General features: G+C 44.8%; 1 protein-coding gene across 32 annotated transcripts in view; it reads left to right on the top strand.

The window, feature by feature from the left end:
• The window catches only part of LOC147007333 (dynein axonemal heavy chain 8-like), a 50,288-nt gene that overhangs the window by 20,311 nt on the left and 7,477 nt on the right, over positions 1-22,500 (top strand). For 6 of the 32 annotated variants that reach the window (XM_085867311.1, XM_085867323.1, XM_085867324.1 and 3 more), the window contains 9 exons: positions 4,286-4,388; positions 7,217-7,351; positions 7,559-7,643; positions 12,337-12,488; positions 12,900-13,089; positions 14,015-14,178; positions 14,450-14,626; positions 15,415-15,528; positions 20,067-20,174. In XM_085867311.1, coding sequence (XP_085723437.1) covers positions 4,286-4,388; positions 7,217-7,351; positions 7,559-7,643; positions 12,337-12,488; positions 12,900-13,089; positions 14,015-14,178; positions 14,450-14,626; positions 15,415-15,528; positions 20,067-20,174 — 1,228 coding nt within the window. Of the gene's footprint in view, positions 1-226; positions 1,693-2,160; positions 3,220-4,078; positions 4,151-4,285; positions 4,389-7,216; positions 7,352-7,558; positions 7,644-12,336; positions 12,489-12,899; positions 13,090-14,014; positions 14,179-14,449; positions 14,627-15,414; positions 15,529-20,066; positions 20,175-22,500 lie in introns of those variants that run through there. The other 26 variants (XM_085867312.1, XM_085867309.1, XM_085867308.1 and 23 more) reach the window with 18 other exon arrangements.

The raw sequence follows: 22,500 nt of genomic DNA, 5'->3' as shown, positions 1-22,500 counted from the left end.
CCTCTCCCACCCCTCTTCCTCTCCCACCCTCTCTTCCTCTCTCTCTCTCTCTCTCTCTCTCTCTCTCTCTCTCTCTCTCTCTCTCTCTCTCTCTCTCTCTCTCTCTCTCTCTCTCTCCCACCCCTCTTCCTCTCCCACCCCACCCTCTCTCTTTTTATTTCTATATCTCTCTCTCTCTCCTATTTTCTCCACTGTCTCCCACCCCTCTTCCTCCCCCTCGCTCTTTCTCTCTCCAACCCCTCTCCCACTCTCTCCAACCTCTTCCTCATGACGAAGATTTTTTTTCACTTTTCTCACTCATATTAGTGAATGCCTCTTCATCATCACCACAAATCTCTGTATACATCGTTTTTTTAAGGACTATCGTTTTCAAATTGGGAGCTTGGAGCGAATCCATGATTTTCCACGATCCACTCTCATGGACTAATTAAAGAAACTAAGTCGATATCCCGATTTACTTTAAGCAAAGCTAAGTTCCCTCCAGAATGTGAAATTTCCAAAGCATTGAACTTTTCCTTTTTCTATTGTTTGGAGAATTATATTCAATTTTGGAACGTGCCAAAATTAACGAGCTTTTTTGTTGATTTTTTTGCATACATTATCGAAGCTCGTATGGGAGCTAACACACAACGCACAGCAAGGGGGACATGAAACAAGAGGGGTGAGAGAGGGGAGGACAAAACACCGGGGAACAGAGACATTAGGAGATCTGTGGAAACTGTGGTGGCGAGAGATTTAGGAGTCATGGAATTGGAAGAAGAAACGTCAACTGACAGGAGGACATGGAGAAGGGTGGTCAAGCGGTTTTGTGTCGACCCGAAGTAAAAAAATTGGAGAAGATGAAAGAAGAAGAAGAAGAATGAAAACTTGTACCTCTCCACTCCCAAGTCCTGTAGTCTGCATCTCTTGATAGGTATTGGAGGTAGGATTGTACATCACGTTATTCTTTCACAATTTGTGATCACTGCAGGTCATCATGGAATTGACTTCACAACTCACCCAACAGAACCTGCCATATGATGTGTACCTGGTCGTTTCACTCTAAAACACCTGTTAACAGCTGCTCTCTTGTGGTATTCCATGGAATGGAAAACTTCACAAACTGTTCTGGTGCCAACCTGACATCCTCAAGGCTCCAGAAAATCTTTCATCACGTCGAGCTCGTCTGATGTGATTGGGGAGTCAAATCTGTTCCATGTAACAAAATGTCGCAGAGTTCTTAACCTCTTGAGGTCATTTTCAATGATCTGCCAAATACTTTAATAACTTTGGAAGTGGGTGACATCATGACTCACTTGGATAATATAATCTGTGGTCAGGTTGACGAAGGGGATCATCTGTGAAGTGCTGACTGTGCAGAGATTCACTCACAATCGAAACCTTTCCTGCAATATTTATAACAAGCATCACTAGGATCTCTGACAGGTGAACACAGCAGGTTATGAATGGTGTTGTTGTTCCGTTTACACAGTTAATGGGTCAGCTTTTACATGACTCATGTATTGCTGCCGACATGGCGGAATCTCAATCCCCGGCGGCTTGGTCACATGACTGTGATCCGCTGATGTATCACGTGACTATGCTAACACAACAGTGTGCACCGCAGCTCGGATGAACGTTAAGCGGTCTTTCCGTCTGCCGGCATTAGTCGGTGGACGTTAAAGATTCATCGGTGTCCTTCGTGAAGAGGAGGTGAGCTATCACCAGCAGCATGAACAAATATCTCCCCTCACTATGTCTCTCCTTTGTCTATGTCTCCAACAAAAATGTCTCTCACACTCTCACCATGTTTTTTCCGAAAGGACCGTTTGGAACCCCCCCCCTCACCTCCCCCTCCATCCACTTTCTCAACAATCCTCTGGACGAAGTCCTTTCGTTCAAGCTTCTGGGTCACACAATCCGCCATGATCTTTCCTGGGAAATCCACATTTCCAACCTCACCTCCAAAGCCAGTCACCGACTGGGAATCCTCCATCTCATCGTACAAAGTCCTCACTCGGCCCACCTGAGCTCCTGACCACATACGAAGCTTTCGTCCGCAGCCTGATGGAGTCGTGCTCTACCCTCTGGGCTGGTGCTCCTGCCCCTCACCTTTCTTGGCTTCACGCAGTGGAAACCAAGATATTTCGGAAAATTGTTATCTCCCACGGTGAGGTTGAGTCTTTGGGTCTCTCACTCTCTCACCGCAGGCAGCTCGGTGGTCTTTCTGTCTACTGCCGTCTCCTCTCCGGTCTTGTCCCCCCTGCTATGTCTGCGATTTGTCCCCACGATATTTCCACAGGTCGCTCAAGGTCCACCAACAACCCCTTTCTAGTAAAACTACCAAAATCACGAATCACTGCTCACCTTCACTCTTTCATTCCTCTTTTTCCCCACCTTTGGAATAAACTCCCTCTCTCTATTCAATCCCATTCTTCCCTCCAGGCCTTCAAAACAGCCGTTCACCACCACCTCTTATCATCCCCCATCCAAATCCTCGATCTTTTCTACCCCCGTTAATCCACCTTCAAATTCTCTGCTTTCCTTCCTGAAAGTCCCTGTGATGTCCATCTTGTATTCCCCATGTTCCCCATCCCTCTCCCTTCCACAGATCTCCTAATGTCTCTGTTTTCCCACTGCTTTGTCCTTCCCACTCACGCCCCTCTTGTCTCATGCCCCCTCGCTGTGTGTTGTGTGTTTACTCTCATTCGAACCTCGACAAGATATACAAATTGTTTTTTTCCAAATTCCTCTCCAAACCTTGGTTGAACGTCATGCCTGGCCAGCCGGTTCGTGAAAGACTTGCGCAAAGCTTCCTCGGCCCAACCCCCACAAGAACGCAGGAATAATTGTGTCCATTAAAATTTTAAAAAGTGCGACGATTATTTAACAAAATACCCACACGACGGAAGATCCACCTCGATCCCCTTCAATCGCATTTCGAAGTTAAAAAATAATGAATCCGTGTGAGCACGTGACGTCGCTTTGACCAATAAGAATGTCGGAAGCAAATATTCAAAACGTTTTTCCGTTTAATGGTGAGAGGAAGATTCCCGGAAGGGGAGGAGCCTCGACGTGTTGTCGCGCTCGAGCTCTCCGGTTGGAGAGATCTGGTGTGACGTCATTCGAACTTGGCTGCTCGACGGATTTCGAGCTCTGCACCGTTTGAAACGTGCGTGATCGACCGAAGATTCCAGAACACTCACGTTGTTGTTACCTCCATCACAGACGATGAAGGAGGTTATGTTGTGCACGATATCTCAAAAAAGTTGTTGACGGATTCGGACGAAACTTGGAGGACAGGTTGTGTGTGCGACAAGGACGAACTGATTCGATTTTGGTGAAGATCCGATCTCCGGATCTGGAGACGAGAATTATTTAATTTTTAACTGATTCTTCACCATTGAGAGATCGGATCAAACATGGCGTCGTTCGAACTGTCGAGCCTGATATCTCAAACATGTATTGGGCCCCCGATATGTTCTCGTGGATCAGGCATTACATGTCGTATACATGGTCGAGGCTCATGGAAGAGCTGGAGCACAATGGAATGGGGGGAAACACCAACAACAGTGAGGGTGAGAAGGACGCGTGGGGAGAACAAGGTCAAACATGACAACAAGAGGACGAGGGGAAAGTGGGGAAAACGTAAAAAAGAACAAACCAACTGACGAACGAAAATAAGAGAGGGAGAAGGGGGTTAAAAAATCACAACCTGGGAAAGGTCAGCACACTATTAACAATACACTGGGGCTCATTTCACCGACCTCGGAAGGATGACAGGCTGAGTCAACCCCACCTGGCGTTAATTCAGCAGCAAATGTGGCTGAAACTCAGGACCCTAAGACCCCAAGCCAGCGGCTGCCACCCGAACCATGAAGCCAACACCAGGCAACACCATCGATTTATTAATTATTTATTTTCGTTCTCATCCGGGCAATATCTTAGTATAGGGACCTTTTGGGCTCGGAAACTGATATTTGGAGCCCACAATGAACATGTGATTTGGCGATTTAAACGGTATTTTTGATTTATCGATTAATCAATTAATCGATTAATTTTTATTCATTTTTCGATTAATTGCCTACTTTTCAAAAAGTTACAGATTTGGATGAATGTTACAGCGTTACAGCGGTGACGGTGTACTTTGAATGAACCTAAACTTATTTAAGTAAGTTCCAGCCTGCCCTATGTAGTTGGTGTTTGGGATATATGGGGAAATGTACGTTTCGATCTTCACTTTGTCTTTAAAGAATAATTTACACACTGAAAAATCACATTGTGATGGAACCATTGCTGTCTGCAGGTATAAAATGGAACCAACTCAAGATGGTTTCAAACAAGGTGAAGAATGCAGGATAACTCGCAGCTACGGAGTTATTAGCCAAGAAACCAACAAAGAGAAGCAGGTAATGACACCTTTGCTTTGAATTTTTGAATTCGAACACAAAGCAGCCTGTTGTTAGATCTCAGAACCGCAAAGGACAACAAAATTGACATGACCACCACCACCTCTGCCACCTGTCCCTGATCTAGTATGCATCATCGGATGGGAATAAATTATGAGTTTGGCCCCGCAGGGAGAATCTTTTCTGGAAGAGTAATGAAACTGATGATGCAGTGCCCCAAGATTATGGCAAAAATTTGGCAAAAGTGTTGGTGATGACTTATCTCATCTTCGTCAAAAGACCATGGGACCTCAACGTCCACCAACTCAGCAGATGTGTTCCCACCTTATGGTATATCTGAGGGCCGGCTTTCTTTGCGATGAAATTGATTCTGCTTGTGAAGCATCAATCCGACAGTTTATAATCTGGTCAGGAATTGGACCCAGGTCGAGACAACTTAAAGGTGAGTACGCTGCACCGTCTTGTCAGGACAACCGGACCAGTAAGTTTGTCAACAAATTGTATAATCGATATCTTAGACTGATACCATTTGGCAGATTTCTGCTTTTCACCTCCAAATTGCTCGACATTTTGATAATTTTTTCCCCACTGATGCAACATGATGATATCAGTCAGGTTCTTGATGCGAGATTAAAACATTAAAAACGACGTAGAAGGGCACTCGGTAGAGCGCATACCTGCGCTACGTAATGTCTAATCCACGATAACATATCGGGCCCAATACATTTTTGAAATATCAGGCGAGATATCATTTTTGGCCCAATCAATGGTGAAGAAATTCTGAAAAAATTAAATAAATCTTGTATTCGGATTCGGATTCGGATCTTCACCAAAATTGAATCAATTCGTCCTTGTCACCCAATGTGTCCAAGTTTCGTCCGAATCTGTCCACAACTTTTTCAGACATTGTGACATATATATATCAATTTATCCCAATCTCTCAATGGTGAACAATCAATTAAAAAATTATATAATTCTTGTATGCCGATTCATATTCGGATCTTCACCAAAATTGAATCAATTCTTCCTCGTCACACATCCAATGTGTCCACCAAATTTTGTCCGAATCCATCCACAACTTTTTGAGATATCATGCTGCATTTCGTTTTTTAGCCTGATCTATCAATAGTGAAGGATCACGTTAAAAAAATCCCAGTGTTTCATACACACCTTCGGTGGGTGGAGATAACTGGAATACTAGATTTTCATTTTTTTATGAGTAATAAATGTATTTTTTTTTATTTACTGTCCAGGTTCTTCCATTTTCATTGTCCTGTCCTGCAATAAATATTCGTGTATTCCTTATGCTGTGTGAGCGAGTTCTTGACACTTTCCCACATCAACTGATTCAGTTTAATTGATAACCCCTGGAGGAATGAAACTGGTTTAATGACACTTCTCTCTGGATGTTATCAGAGAACCACCTCAGTGCCGTCCAGTCTGGCTTTTCACTCAAGCCAACTGGCAGGGTCTCCGAGCAGCCATCAAATTTCTACACTGGTCTCCCATCGCTACTTTCTCCGACATCAACTCATCCTGGGAATTCTTTCAAAGAAACTTGCTCTCCCTCATGTACAGATTTATCCCCTCTCGTCTTCAGTTGTCCGACCCTTCCTCCCGCCCATGGTTCATTGAAGCTTGTGGCCAGGCTGTTGTCCTGAAACAACTTGCCTTTGCCTCGTGGAAAGCAAACCGAACTGAGGGTAATCTCAGCTCCATCCATAAAGCTCGTTACAAGTGTGTATCTACCCTCAGGAGAGCCAGAAAACACCATCTTTCCAAGCAAAAGTCTGAACTCTCAAACCTCTCTCCCTCCTCCAAATCCTGGTGGCATCTAATCAAATCTGTTTGTGGTGGATGTTCCCCCTCCATCCTCTCCCTTACCTCAAATGGCCGCACTGCTGATACCACACGTGAAAAGGCTGAATGCCTAAACCCGGTGTTTGCATCAAAATCTTGTCTGAAACCCATCGCTTTCTCTACCCACCTTACACAGTCGCACCCAACTGTCCCTGGACTTTGTGTCCTTTTCGTCTGACAAAGTGGAGAGATTGCTGTCACACCTCGACATAGATTCTGCAACTGGCCCAGACGGCATCAGCCCACGTGTCCTAAAAACCTGCTGCTCTGCTGTTGCTCACCCTCTCTCTGTTCTATTCACCCTCTCATTTGCTCAAGGTCATCTTCCATCTGCTTGGAAATCAGCAAACATTACTGCCCTGCAAAAAAGGTGCGAAAACAGATCCCTGCAACTACAGACCAATCAGCCTTCTCCAAATCATCAGTTAGGCTATGAAATCCATCCTCGCTTCAGATATTAAATCCTTCCTCTTCTTCGATGGTCTGATTTCCGATCATCAATTTTGGTTTCAGACCAGGTCATTCTACCCTGGATATGCTGCTTCTGCTCTCCCAACAATGGATGGAGGTCCTCAATGCCAGACATGAACTCAGAGCCATATCCCGAGACATATTGCATGCTTTTGACATTTTCTGGCACCCTGCTCTGCTCACCAAACTCTCTTCCCATGGTATCCAAGGCCATCTCCACTCATGGCTCGCAGACTTCCTCTCCTGTCGCAGCCAACTTGTGGCTCTAAATGGAGTTCTTTCATCCCCTCTTCCTGTCCAGGATGGAGTTCCTCAAGGTAGCGTTCTGGGCCCTGTTCTTTTTCTGGTTTTCATCAATGATCTCTCCGACTCTCTGGAAAATCCTCTTTGTCTATTTGCCGATGACTCCACCCTCTCTGAGTGTGAATTGCCTTCATGGTATGAAAGAAATGGTGATATATATCTATATATCAGTATTTATTTATTATTTCTTGCAGGCTCGATACAAAGCACAAAGAGAGCAAAGAAAGCTTCAAGTTGAACCGGCTATGAAATATCTTTTTGAGGTTCTATCAAAAAGATTGGGAATCGAGCAGACTGCTGTTGAGGAGTTCATTTTGGATTCGCTGTCAGTAAGTCTTGTTGTTTCCCAGATTGTGTTGTTTCTCTTTTTTTAAGCAATGTCAAAACAATATTATTTGTTTTGCTTTATAAAAAAAGTAAGTTTGATTGAAAGATAAACATTTTGTATTTCATTGTGCTGCTACATTTTTGATGTCCATCTCATTTCCAGGTTTCATGTATTTTTAAAGTTTTTTTTTTTTAAATATATTGTTTAGATTCAACCTCTCATCAATTTCTGCGCAAAGGAAGGTCGAAGAGTTGTGACCTTCTTTTACCAAGAAGCACAACCTCCGGGGATTGGTGAGTTTATCCGTTGGTTAGTTTAAACGGTGAAGTTTTTGCTTGAAATCCTTTGGCAATTGCCGTGTTTGGACAAGCTGTGTCATCAAAGCAAAATAATTTTTTCAACAATTTTTTTGAAAATAGTCATCAATTTATTGTGCGTGCCTGGGAAAGGTGAATGGGACAGGTGAGCTTTGCGGTGGGGAGGGGGTTAGCTCGTATGCATTGAATCCAATTACACAGATTTATCTTGTTGCTTTATTCACATTTTCCATATCCCATTATTGTGGCTTGCAGCCACGTACAATCTCAAAGGAATAAGTAAATTCTGTGTAGTTTCTATGTGATGCAGTGTCGGTGTTTCATTGTATTTTTGAAGTCTCTCACCTCTGAGCCGGCTCGTCCAGATTTGAATCTAGGCAGAGTGATAAACTGTCATCCTGGTGTCTCGTAGGCAGGGCGAGTCATCAATGTGTGTGATATCCCTTGGATGGATGTTAAACGAGGTGTTCCATCTGCTCATATGAGTTGGTGAACTTTAAAGATCTGACGGGTATTCTTCGTGAAGAGTTGGGAAGCTATCGCTCGGTACTCTGGACAAATTCCTTGAAGTCCTGCTCCATCCGCCAGAGGGCACCCCATAGCTGCGCTCACAGCAGTGATGCAAACTGCAGACACATCAGGTCAGGTATGGGAACATGCGCAGAAGTAGCATGTCGCTGCGTCCACTTTCCGCCGGTACTCCAGGAGCCTGCGTCTGGCCATCCCCCAGACAGATGCCTGGCCCATCCCCATCTCCTTGAGATGCCGACCAACCTGCTGAAACCATGAGGATCGTGGTCGGCCCATCGGCCTCCTCCACTCACGAGGCTCCCTCGCTGAGAGAATCTGGTGAGCAGGATCAGCGTCAGGAAAACGAGACGCATGTCCAGATAGCCACAGCTGATGCACATGGACTATACAGGAAACAAATCTCATCTGAGTCTCTCTTAGCAACCTCTCATTGGATACAAAGTCTGACCAGTGAGAGCATTGGATTCTCCGAAGAGATCGGGTACCGAAGGACTTCAGTCTACATCTCAGATCCCTGGTCAGAATCCAAGTTTCACATCCGTAGAGTAAGACTGGAAGTACCAAGGACCTCAGACTCGGACTTTTGCCATCCTGCATAGATACCGACAGCACCACACCCCATGGTACAGTGAATCCATGACTCCCCAGATGTCTCTAAACCTCTCGCTCACAACATGCGGAGACATGAATGTCACTGCCAAGGTAAGTGAATCTCTCTACGACCTCAACATCCTCACCACAAACAGATACAGACAACAAAGCAACATCCAAGATGTCTTTGAAAGCCTGACTCTTAGTTTTGACACAGGAAACCCACAATCCCAAAGACTCCGACTCCTCATTCAGCACCTTGAGGACTCCCATCAGGATATGCAATGTCTCCACAATCTTTTGGGATATCCAGTGACTGCATCATCTGAGAAATCAAGGTGAGAGATCTCAAAACTTTCAAACGATGCACCGCAGCTTGATCTCTCCGACATCCTCCCCAGAATCCAGTCCATGCAAGCGCTGAAAAGTGTGGGAGCCAATACACACCCCTGAAAAACTCCAGTCACAATTGGAAATAAGTCAGACATGGAACCACCACACGTCACAGCACTCTCCGTACCAGAGTAGAGTTCAGAAATCAGATTGCTTAGTTCAGGTGGCACTCCACAAAATCTGAGAATCCGCAAGAGGGCATCCCGATTCCCAGAATCAAACACTTTGCAGAGATCAACATAGGCTTCAAGCAGTCCCTGCCAAAACTCTCGTCTGCGTTTGGTGAAGACCCGGAGAGCAAGAACATAACCTCTTGACCTCTTTGGGATAAAGCCCGACTGGTGTGGGCTCTTGTGCTCAAACAGATGGTGGCGAACACTATCAATAATTATCCGAGCAAAGACGTTGCAAGGCATTGAGAGCAGCGTCAACCCTCGGTAGTTGGGATCATGCCTGACGACCACCCTCCCTTTCCTTCGAGGGACAACAAGGCTCCCCTTCCCATCAGTTAGGCTGATGCCTTTGCTCCAAAGAGAACTGCGTGCAACCACATGAGTACTGCCTTTTCACCAGCATTGAAAAGTTCAACATGAATGTCACAGATCCCAGGAGCTTTACCCCCTTTCAAGTAGGTCAACACAGCCTGTCTTCCCACAACCTAAGACGGTTCACAGTTGATTGTAGGGTCAGCAATAAGGACAGTAACACCCATGACATCCAACTCACCAGCTGGTGTATCATCCTGGTACAGTTTCTCAAAGTAACCGGCCCAGCGGGCCTTCATTTCAGACTCCTCTATCAAGCTCCACCACTCTCTGCTCTAACTGCAGTACACCGAGGGACGGGCTTGGAGGAACGCAATGAAAGAATTCCTTTGCAAGCAGGACGATAATCACCTGACCACAGGTGATGCTCTACCCCTCACAGATTCCTTACACATAGACCTCCTTGTCCGCCCTCAGCGCACGTACAGTTTTATGCCTCAACTCCCTCAACAGCTCAGCTCCACCATTAGGCCTGGCACTGCAACTCTAGTCAATGGTATTCATTGTCCCTTGAGAGACAAAATTCTTCTTCACCCTTCGGTGTGTTCCAAGACATCCACTGGCAACATCAAGGACCGTGTTACTGAAGGCACTCCACAACTCTTCAGGATTCCCTGAAGCACCCAGACCCCCCAAATCCCTCTCATCCTTGAGCCTGCCAATATCCAGCCTAGGAATGGCAATGTATAAAAATGCACGTACCATTCGTACCACGTACCATAGGTACCATTCTCCCAGATTTAAGCTGAAACTTCAGAGTTGCTAAAACAAGCCTGCAGTTGGTTTTGAGGAACTGAGCACTCCGGTAGACCCTCAGTTCTGAATCATCCTCCAACGACCATCAACGAGCATATGGTCAGTGTTCTTTGCCACATCACCAGAGTTGGAACACCAAGCCCAGTAATGATCCTGTGGGCGCTGAAACCATGAACCAGCCACCCCTAAACAGCCACATGCTGCATATCAAATGTATCAAATGAATGATCATGTCATCTTCAAGCTGAAACACAGCAAGAAGAGGAGTGGGAAAGTGGGAATGAAAACAGAAAAGGAACAAATCAACTGACGAACAAAAAGAGGTGATGGAGAGGTGGAAAACAAAATCACAATAACCTGGAAAAGTTGGAGTACTTCGGAACGGGGTCATTTGGGGTGGAAGAGATCATTCGTACGGATGGGGGAATGAGCTGAAGTCATGGGAATGGGCTGTATTGAAGTGCTGGAGGGAAGAATGGGATTGAATAGATTGGAGAAGTTGGTTGTTCAGGTGAGAGAAAAGAAGAACAAATGAGTGGAGGTGAGGAGTGAGCCTGGATATTCAGAGTTTAATAAGAAGAGGGTTACTGGCAGACCATGTGCACCCTGCAGAATCCTGGGAGGGAGAGAGCCAAGATAGGGCAGACGGTGAAAGACCAAAAAGGTGGCGGAAGACTACAGAGAGGCCAACAACCTGTCTCCGATGAAACGATAACAGGCCTGGACACTCAGCTTCATCATGGGAGATCCCGATGATTTTGAGGGCCTTGCTTTCCATGACGTCAAGTCGGGCAAGATGTGAGTCAGGGTTGCCAGTCAAAAGGTGGGAGCAGTCCTCCATCAAGCTGCGAAGGAAGGCCTTGTAGTTTGTCTGAAGTTCAGATTGTCCAAGGACAGAGCTTTAACAATGGAGGATGACCAGTTGGCGCCTGCCTTTGGAGGCCCTCTTGGAAACATGGGCTATCCAAGAACGATCATGGCTGATGGTGAGGCCAAAAATTTGAGTGGCTTAACATCTTCAAGATCCTTATTTTGGAAGTTGATGGAATGGTTAGCTCAGCAGCCCTTTCGGAGACACACTGTGAGTGTATGGGATTTGTCAGGGTTGAAAGACATATTCCAAGTGTTGGCCCAGCTCCTGATTCTCTCAAGTTCTGCAGAGAGGGAAGAGGCTGCTGCATGCCTGCTTGTCTGAAGGATGAGAGATGATGATACAGCAGAGGGTGCAATCATGAGCAAAGATATATGTGCAGGATTTTCCATGAAATCAGAAAGATATAATTGATAAAGATGAGGAGCAAGACTGGGCCAAAAACTGCCTTTGGGGGACTCCAGCTTTGATAGGAAGAGATGGGAGGATCCCTTAAGAGCGACACTGACTGTGTGAGTGGAGGAAGTCAGTGTGATCCATGAGAGTCGGTGTCCTTAAATGCCATAAACAGAGAGTTTGGAGACCAAAGTGGGGGACCCGACGATATAAAATGCTCAATACATGTCCAGATAGACGGCTCATGATGCTCAACTCAAGTGATGCTCAAAGATGTCGTGATGCTCGACTTGTGGAATCGTGACGTGGTGTCATTCCTATCTTTTTTTGATTGTTTTTTTTTTGAGATTTCATCCCTCTATATTTTTACATTTTTCTTTAAAAAATTTTTTTTGTTGTTGTTGTCTTGTTTAACTCTGTTGTTTTGAAACAATAGTGCCAGATGGACCATCATGGCAATCATATCCTGGAAACGTACAATTGTTGCACCTCTGGTATAACTCGAGTAGAGAAGGCCAAGCTGAAAATTACTGCAGACAATAGCTTGGGTGCTTTGAAATGCTTTGACTGTCGTTTGTGTTTGCAGAAAGTGCAAGTAAATTCTCAGTTGTTTTCAAACAAGAGAAAATGTTGCGCCTCTTTTTGGCCGACCCAGCAAAACACTGCACCGCTGGTCTAGTCCTATATTTCATGAGACGCACAAATGACATTGCTTTGTCCGTCAAGAATGTACGTGAGGTAATCATTTAAAAATGGTCAAGATTCACTCCACGAACAAAACTTAACAATCTTTATCATTAATTTAATTCATCACACTCTGTATAATTTGAGGAGTGTCTGTTTGTTTGTTTATTTGTCTTCTGTTCACTTCCAAACCGCTGGACGTCATGAGTTGAAAACTGGTGGTTGTGCAGTTCCTATGGAAAGTAGACATTCCCTTCCCAAATTTTCACCTGTTGTTGCCTGATAGCCTGGAACTAAATCACATTAAATCAGACTTTCCACCTTTATTAACACATCGTAACCCACAACCTCCAAGTGAAAAAGCTTTCCCCACTTTCCCACACTTATTGTGCTGTTTGGTGTGATGCTCGGGAGTGACGGTAAACCAACCATCAGTAAGTTTAACAATGCACCTAACCCCAACAGGAAGTGTATTTCGGTGAAATCGATTGCACCAAAGATGTGTTACGAGGAGCAAGAATGAAAATTTCAAACATCTACTACCCTGCCTTGGACGTCAGTGACAAATGGGGTGAACTCAACAACTCCAAATCTGGAGAGAAAAAGAAAAAGACTTTCAAAGATAGCATATTGAGCTTCATTTCGTTTTTGGATGGTATGTTGTGTTTTTTTTAATACCTCTTAAACATCAGCAGAATATCATCTGACTGTAGACTTTTTGTGTGTGTGGTGTTGGCTTAATGGATTGGGTCTGGGGATCCTCGGATCCTGAGTTCATAATCCCACTCGGCTGTTGAATTAATACCAGGTGGGGTTGACTCTGCCTGTCATCCTTCCGAGGTCGGCAAAAATGAGTGGGACTCCAGCATCCCAGAACCCTGTGTCGGAGTGGTGACCCCTCCAGGATTGTGTCCAATAGTTGAGAAGACTGCTTAGGTAGCACCAACACTCCACACAGAGTCTGGTCCTGATAGATGGATGGATGGATGGATGGATGGGAGACTTATTCTGGTGCTCTGCATTTGAGGTTTGCATCCATAGAACAGCGGTTCCAGTTAAAACTTCATCTGAGCCTAGCTCGTGGACTTATTGTGGAACTTTGTGAGTGAGGTTCATTTTTAATAATGGCATAATACACATTCTGAGATGTGGAGGAACACGATGGAGTTCAGTGGAGGAACAACTGGAGGAAATCGAATTCATCGACGCACTACCGGAGGAGACTCTCCACAACCCAAGTTTCGTACAAATTTGTCTGTAACTTTTTGAGACATCCTGCTCATAGACAGACAGAGACGTCTGTCTCTCCATCCACCTTCAGTGGCAGAGGAAACAACAACCACTTTCAACCACCATTACCGGCTGAGCGAAGTCCGAAAGCTGGGCATGATTTCTCTCCTCGAAGCTTTTGGAAACCACCACATATTTGAAGAATTTATATTTGTACATTTCCACCCTTCCGCAATAACTGTAAAGGTTTGATAGTATTTTCCTTTGATTTTGAAAACGAAGCACCAGTGTCCTGATTCCTTGGCCAGGAAACTGCTCTGGCTTTGACCGACCCACATTTACTTTTCCAGGCGCTGTCCGAAGCATTGAAGGTGTTCCGGAATTGCAAAGGCCAAGCGCAATAGACCTGAACCGATTTCAATCATTCGATGATATTACGGCTGCTGCTCATGATCCTCAGTTGCTGCCTGAATTTGAAGTCATCTTGTTGATTTGGCATCAACAGATATATCAGGTCAGGCAGATGCTTTGATGAGATTTTTTTTTTCAATAAATCCCTATTTTAACAATGATTTTGTTAATATTACCGATGATGATAATAGAACACATCGACACCGGTGATGTTCAAAAAAACTTTCCCTGATTAACTTTTTGCCATTATTTTGTGATTCTATCTATGTTGATGATGCATTGAAGGTACTCATGAGGCTTGTTGTCTTCCATAATGTGGAAAAATCTATTTAACTTCATAAATATGAGATCTGATGTTCTATCTTGCTTCACAGGTGTTGACGGAGAGCGAACATGTCCGGAAGGAAGCAGATAACTCTCGCCCGTTGACAGAGCTGGAGTATTGGAGGTTCATGTCGGTGAAGTTGAACTCGATTATAGAGCAAGTTGAAGGGCCGGATTGCCGCACCGTTTTGAACGTCCTCCTTGCAGCACGCTCCAAGCTCATCAAGGTATCTGTAAATGTGACCGGTGTTTTAAATTCTGCAACTGTGTTGTCCAGAATTATTCTGTGTTTCTCTGTAAGCAACGCCGTAGCTTTCCACTTCTCACCAATATTGATTTAAATGTCATCAATGCTGATGAGCTGAGATTTTCCGGCCACTTTTAATATCCAGAATGTTCATATTGTTATGTTTGTGGGTTAGATGGAGGAATTTCAAAGGAAAGTTAGGAATGTATAGAGTTGCTTGGTCTGTGGACGTGTAGGAGACATCTCGATGTAAATTAGGTTGGAAAACTGTGAGCTGAAGTGTGACGCGTCACCACACGGGGGTGTTGCTGTGTTAATTCGGTGTGGTTTAAGGATAATTTTTCCCAGCATGTGATTGCCATTGTAAATATTTGATTTATTTTCATTAAAGCCCATATTTATTGAAGTTGCTTTCGTCTGTCTATTTGTCATGGGTTCACCATAAACCCCATTGTGCTTTGCTTCCGTCTGCTCCGTCCTTGCCGTCCTATCCTTCCTGCGTGCGCCATCATCTCTGAGAATCTGGGCTGCAAGCTTCCAAGGGAAATCGTTCAGCTATCCGTCCGAATAGGTTAAATCACCCAGACACGACAATATGCAGCCACGACTTTGTTAATTGATTAATTACACAGTTATCTTGTCTCAGGGGAGAGATGAATGGAGTTGTTTGCTCAGCAACAGCGCAGTGATGATTAGGCTGCTATTAACTCTTTAATTGATGTCATATCATCGATTTTTAAACCAGGATATGTGCTTTATATTTCCCAGAAATGGAGAGAAATGGACGGCAAGATCACAGATGCTGCGAATGAGGCAAAAGACAACGTAGCACATTTATCAACACTCGAAAGAGTCTGTCAACCTCTTTACAGCAGCGATCCTGTAAGTTTTCTTCGTCATCATTTGTCATGCCAATGATTTATAATCATGAAAGAATCGATATTCTCTGGTCACTTGTATAATACCTATAAGTAAGATACTGCAACTCGCACCCAGCCAATCCTAACCGAACTCGAACCTCGTGATGATGGAGTTAACTCTCCCCGTCTTGCGAAGTGAGAACTGCTTTGTGTCCCACTGAATGGCCGGATCGGATCTTCACAAAAATTGAACCAATTAGTTGTTGTCACACACCCAACATGTCCAAAAAGTTTTGTCCGAATCCTTGCATAACTTTTTGAGTTATCCTGCTCATAGACAGACAGACAGACAAACAGCGGTGCAACGTAACCCGCTTCCAACTTCGGTGGAGGAGGTCACAACAAATATGAATGTGAAGAAGAACAATAAGAAGCTATCTCCATCAGAAAATAAATCACGTGTATCACCGACAACGATTTTGGTTTCACCTACCTTATAATTTACCCTAATTGACACGGACTCAATTGAGAGGTAGTCAGACACACAGAAGGAGAAAAGGGTGAGACGATGTGGGGAAGGGGGGGGGGGTTGTGTCCTCGTGGGGGGATAACGGGGTGGTTTCGGTGTGCTCGAGCCAAGTGGTGCACTTTTACGGAGATACTGTGGGGCAAGCAGACATCTATTTCCCCATGCACACTGAACTGTGATCTGGATCTCCTGCCAGTCTGGGAGAAATTGCCACTGGTGTCCCGAAGATCATGGGACCGGTTCCTCCTTTCGCTGGGGTGGCCTAAATAACCCCCAGCGATGCTCCAGTATGGAGTCCCGCTTTGGAGTTCTGTTAAGAGAATGAGATAACCTTCACACACTTCTGACCCTGTCAAGGTCCTGGCACAACTGCTCTGCCACGGATATCACTCTCAGGATTCCTGCCTCAACTGCCCGAACGCAGACCTCGCTCTCGAGATTCCCGGCTCAACAGCTCTGATGTGGACCTCGCTCTCGGGATTCCCGATTCGACGACCGACTCTCACCCAAAACCCAGTTCAAAACCTTTCCTGTCTTGACGTCATCAGGAATGCTCATTGGTCACGTGGCTCGAGTGCACTGTTGATTGTCCCGATTTCAAGAGAACGCATACTCCATTTGGCTCGAGAGCCGTGAGTTGGGAGGCCAGTCAGGAGAAAGGGGATCGTGGTATTAATCAACAAAATAAATGAGGAATAATCACATTTTAAATTGAAAAACCCAAAGGGATGGAGTGCAGACAAAGGTTTTGAACACCAGTGTACGTTGGCAGATCTAAAATGGGATTTACAATAATAACTACACGAAACATCCAAATTGTGGTTGAACGAATCAACTACTTAACACCTCAACCCGCAGCATCCATTCTCGTTACAACACTTGAGGCATGTTGAATCAGTTGTGAAATAACATTCGGAGGTCAAACATGAAATAACGAAGATTTTTCAAGTTTATTGGTCAGTCGAAGTTGTTCTTGCTCAGCGAGTTTTGTATTTTTTCCACCCAAGTATGTTGGTCTGTCGCGTTTGACGTTTGTAGCGTTTGTTAGTCACATAATTTTTGGGCACAGTTTTCAAGCAATCGTTCTGAAATTTTTTGCGTGTGTAGTTGACCGGCCAAGAACAGCAAGGTTTAATTTTGGTGAAGATCCGAATCCGTATCCGGATACGAGAATTATTTAACGAATTCTTCACCATGGAGAGATTTGGCCAAAAATGATATCGAGCACATCTCAAAAGGTTATAGATGGATTCGGACGAAACTTGGTGGACATGTTGGATGTGTGACAAGGACTAATTGATTAGATTTTTGTGAAGATCCAAATCCAGATCTTTTTTCGAGAATTATTTAATTTTTAACTCATTTTTTCTCACCGTTGAGAGTTGGGGCTAAAACGATATACGGCACGATATTTCAAAAATGTGTTGGGCCCGATATGTTCTCATGGATCAGGCATTGCGTGGCGGAGGAATGGGCCCCACCGAGTGCCCTTCTAGTTTTTTAATCGAATTATTGTCACAATAATTAGCTTGCCTGTTCGAAGAACAGAGAGCTATAGCGATACACCCGGCGTGAGCGTGAGCATCAGTGTGAGCATGAAAATGTTAAAGTTTTTGGTGCAAGTTGTTTAGAAGCTTGCCATTCATTTAAATGTGTACGAGGATGCTGATATTTGGCATGGAGGTTCCTTTGGGGTATATTATTGATGTCGTTAAGTTGAAATAAAAAAATAATTTCAAATGTTTTAAATTTTTGACCTGTTTTGAACTTAACTTTTTTGTAGCACATCAACGTTAAAGTTTTTGGTGCAAGTTATTTGGAAGCTTGCCATTAATTTAATATGTGCACAAGGATGCTGATATTTGTCAAGGAGGTTCCTTTGGGGTATATTATTGATGCAGTTAAGTTGAAATAAAAAAAATTCAAATGTTTTAAATTTTTGACCTGTTTTGAACTTAACTTTTTTGTAGCACATCAACGTTAAAGTTTTGGGTGCAAGTTATTTCGAAGCTTGCTATTCATTTAATATGTGTACTAGGATGCTGATATTTGGCATGGAGGTTCCTTTGGGGTATACTATTGGTGGAGTGAAATTGAAATTAAAAAATGACTAATTTTTTTTAATTTTTGACCTGTTTTGAACTTAACTTTTTTGTAGCACATCAACATTTAAGTTTTTGGTGCAAGTTATTTCGACGCTTGCCATTCATTTAATATGTGTACTAGGATGCTGATATTTGGCATGGAGGTTCCTTTGGGGTATACTATTGGTGTAGTGAAGTTGAAATTAACAAATGATTTAAATTTTTTTTTTTAATTTCAACCTAAGATGGTGTCAAAGCCACCCAATGCTCGCCTGTTTATACTAGACGCTTGCCATTCATTTAATATGTGTACTTGGGATGCAATTAAGTCCAAATGAAATAAATTTTGTTGCTGCACCTTTTTCAGAGACTCAATATTTGTGAAGTCAAAACACTACATATTACTTTTTTATCTCGCCTGTTCGAAGAACAGAGAGCTATAGCAATACCCCCAGCCTGAGCGTGAGCGTGAGCATCAGCGTGAGCATGAAAATGTTAAAGTTTTTGGTGCAAGTTATTTCCTTTCTAATGTTTTTATCTACCACACTATTTTTTTTACTGATTACAACATACAAATACATATATTGCTTTAAAATAATTTGGATCAGACTTCACTGCAATGCTTTATTAAAAATATTATTGGACTCGTCTTTTAAAAACGATAAATGTACAAACAGGCGAGCATTGGGTGGCTTTGACACCAACTCTCTGGTTTTCAACACCTTGATATACTTGAGGGAAGTTATTCAATGTGAATTATGCTTCAATGCAGCCTATGTTGATCAGCTTGCAGCCTATGTTGATCTCTGTAAAGCGTTCGATTCAGTGAATCGGGATGTCCTCTGGAGGATTCTTGGTCTTCGTGGGGTGCCACCAAAACTGATCGATCTGATGTCTGAACTCTACTCTGGTACTGAGAGTGCTGTGAAGTGTGGTGGTACCATCTCTGACTTATTTCCAGTTGTTACTGGAGTTCGTCAGGGATGTGTACTTGCCCCCACACTTTTCAGCACTTGTATGGACTGGATTCTAGGGAGGATGTCGGAGAGATCAAGTTGTGGTGCGTCATTTGGGAATGTCAAGATCTCGGACCTTGACTTTGCAGATGATGCAGTCATCTTTGCGGAGACTTTAGACATCCTCTTGGGGGCCCTCGAGGTGCTGAATGAGGAGTCGGAGCCGTTGGGATTACGGGTTTCTTGGGTCAAAACTAAGATCCAGGCTTTCGGTGACATCTTGGATGCTGCTGTCCTGTCTGTGTCTGTTTGTGGTGAGGATGTTGAGGTCGTGGAGAGATTCACTTACCTTGGCAGTGATATTCATGTCTCTGCTGGCTGCGAGTCAGAGGTCAATAGACGTCTGGGTTGGGCCTGGGGAGTAATGGATTCACTGGATCATGGGGTGTGGCGCTGCCGGTACCTGTGAGGGAGGACGAAAGTCCGAGTCTTCAGGTCCTTGGTACTTCCAGTCTTGCTCTATGGGTGCGAGACTTGGACTCTGACTAAGGATCTGAGACGGAGACTTAATTCCTTTGGTACCAGGTCTCTTCGGAGAATCCTTGGCTATCGCTGGTCGGATTTTGTGTCCAACGAGCGGTTGCTGAGAGAGACTCGGATGAGATTTGTTACCTGCATAGTCCGTGAGCGTCAGTTGCGGTTGTATGGACATGTGGCTCGTTTTCCTGACTCTGATCCTGCTCACCAGATTCTCTCAGCGAGGGAGTCTCATGAGTGGAGGAGGCCAGTGGGTCGACCACGTGCCTCATGGTTGCAACAGGTTGACCATCATCTCAAGGAGATGGGGATGGGCCTGTCATCTGCCTGGGGATGGCCAGACGGAGGCCCCTGGAGTACCGGCGGAAAGTGTACGCAGCGACGCGCTGTTCTGGCACATGCTCCCATACCTGACCTGACCTATGCTTCAATGTCTCACTGTATGTTTCTGCAGGTGGCCATAACAAAAGAGATCCAGAACCTCGTCAATCAAATAAAGGCGATACATGACTTTTCTAGGTACTACAAGTCATCCGAAAGGATTTCCACCTTATTAATGAAGGTATGTCTGCTTCCTTTGCTATAACTTGCCGGTGGAAGCTCTTCCTCAGCATCAGAGCCGTGCCCTGTTGATGATGCAACCAGCAGGTGCAACCGGGTGAACATCATCAATGTACTGATAGTTGGACAGTGGGGAAACTTGTGCATTGTTCTTGCCGTCGGTGGTTGCCATTGTTTTATTTGCTCAAACAGCAAAACAGCACCGATTGTAAAATTTTCTCAAATTGTCCTGTGCAACATATCCTTGCATGAAAACTTTTTGACACAAATTGATTGAATACTTTTGGTTGGTCTGTTTCACATTCCCATTGTATGCGTGGCTCCTGATGGATGCAGGGCGACCTGGTTGAAATGTGATAAACTGTGTGGATGTTTTAAATGATCAGATACAGTAGTTTCCTTGGTTTCTTACTCTTGTTTTTGTCCAGCATGTGATTTATGTACAAGCTCTCCAACACCAGCCCTAAATCACTGTAAAAAAAAATGGGGGAAAAGGCAACAAACTGACATGAAGCAACAGGTGCAGTGGGCCACCTGGAAAGACCCAACAAGCAAGGGAATGAATAACTTCAGAGGATGGGCAGGCTGAGAGAGTATCGGGAGCAAGAGCAGAGGCCAACAAGAACCATCTGTTGTCATCCCCATTTCAGGCCCATCATCTTCATTACCACCACTTCCCTTCCCTAACCCAACCATCTTACTTGGTAATTTCAGTGTTTCTTTCACTCCTCACTCTCTTCTTTTCTTGCTTGATCATTTCCTTCATGTTTGTCTCGATGTCAGTTCTATCTTACTTTTCTATTATTAGCCTCACTCTGATGAAGAAAAAATGAAACCAGGATCTACCAAACTGTCTGTGACGTCAGAACAGGGCTTGCACGACTGTCTCATCATGAAAGATGCCAAAAATGTTCAGAGCTTGAGATGCTGCAGAATCCAGGAGAGACATGTGAAGCAAGGGTGCCATCCCACCTGGGAGAGTCATACTCCTTTGTTCTGCAGACAAATTTCCTTGTTCCCTGCAGAAACCTGGGAGGGGGGGTGGGGTGGGAGGGAGGACAATGCATGGAAATATCAGAGGGTGCAAGACCAGAAAGGATGTCTCTGTTCTGTTCATCAGATGAAAGGATGTCCATCAGATGTTCATGTCTCTGTTCCCCACTGTTTTGTCCTTCCCACGCCCCTCTTGTCCTGTGCATTGTGTGTTTGCTCTCATACGACCTTTGACAAGGCATACAAGAAATATAAAGGAGACGGTAGAAGACAGACCACCGACCTGTCTGCGTGGGTGAAGTGATAGGCCCATCGGCTCAGCTTCATCGCAGGAGATTCCAATAATCTTGAAGGTCGAAGTTTTTACGGCATCAAGCTGAGGATGATGTTTGGCACAGGAGCCAGGTTAGAGGGGAGAGCAGTACTCAATAAAGCTGCAGATGAAAGTTCTGTATGTGGTCAGGTGCTCAGGTGGGCCGAGGAGGGACAAACCACAAACCGGCGACAGGGTGTTGGGTGCCCAAGGCTCATCAATGCACGAGGGCAACGAAGGCTATCCCGTCTGGTCCGAAACGACAGAAGGTGGACTGTGGCACAAGTCACAGAAAATTTTAATGATGGTCACGGGAGGAATGTGTCACAATCCACAGTGCATCGCACCCTGCTGCGTATGGGGCTGCGTTGCCGCAGACCGGTCAGAGTACCCATGATGACCCCTGTCCACCGTCGAAAGCTCCTACAATGGGCACGCGAGCATCGGAACTGGACCTTGGAGCAGTGGAAGAAGGTCGCCTGGTCCGATGAGTCCCGTTTTCTTTGAGATCACGTGGATGGCCGTGTACGTGTGTGCCGTTTACCTGGGGAAGAGATGGCACCAGGATGCACTGTGGGAAGACGACAAGCCGGTGGAGGGAGTGTGATGCTCTGGGCAATGTTCTGCTGGGAATCCCTGGGTCCAGCCATTCATGTGGACGTCAATTTGATTCGTGTCACCGACCGAAACATCGTTGCAGACCAGGTACACCCCTTCATGGCAATGGTAATCCCTGATGGCAGTGACCTCTTTCAGCAGGATAATGCACCCTGCCACACTGCATACATTGTTCGGGAATGGTGTTCACGGTGTTGCCCTGGCCTCCAAATTCTCCAGATCTCAATCCGATTGAGCATCTGTGGGATGTGCTGGACCGACAAGTTCGATTCATGGCGGCTCCACCTCGCAACTTACAGGACTTGAAGGATCTGCTGCTAATGTTTTGGTGCCAGATACCACAGGACACCTTCAGGTGTCTTGTAGAGTCCATGCCTCGGCAGTAGAAGAAGGTGGTCATAAT

This window comes from Eptatretus burgeri, unplaced genomic scaffold (genome assembly GCF_056783735.1).
Source record: "Eptatretus burgeri isolate ZD-2024b unplaced genomic scaffold, Ebu_testis_v1 Ebu_testis_scaffold_301, whole genome shotgun sequence".
Taxonomy (NCBI): Eukaryota; Metazoa; Chordata; class Myxini; order Myxiniformes; family Myxinidae; genus Eptatretus; species Eptatretus burgeri.
Note: the sequence above shows the minus strand (reverse complement) of the source record. Positions and strands in the feature narration are given on the sequence as shown.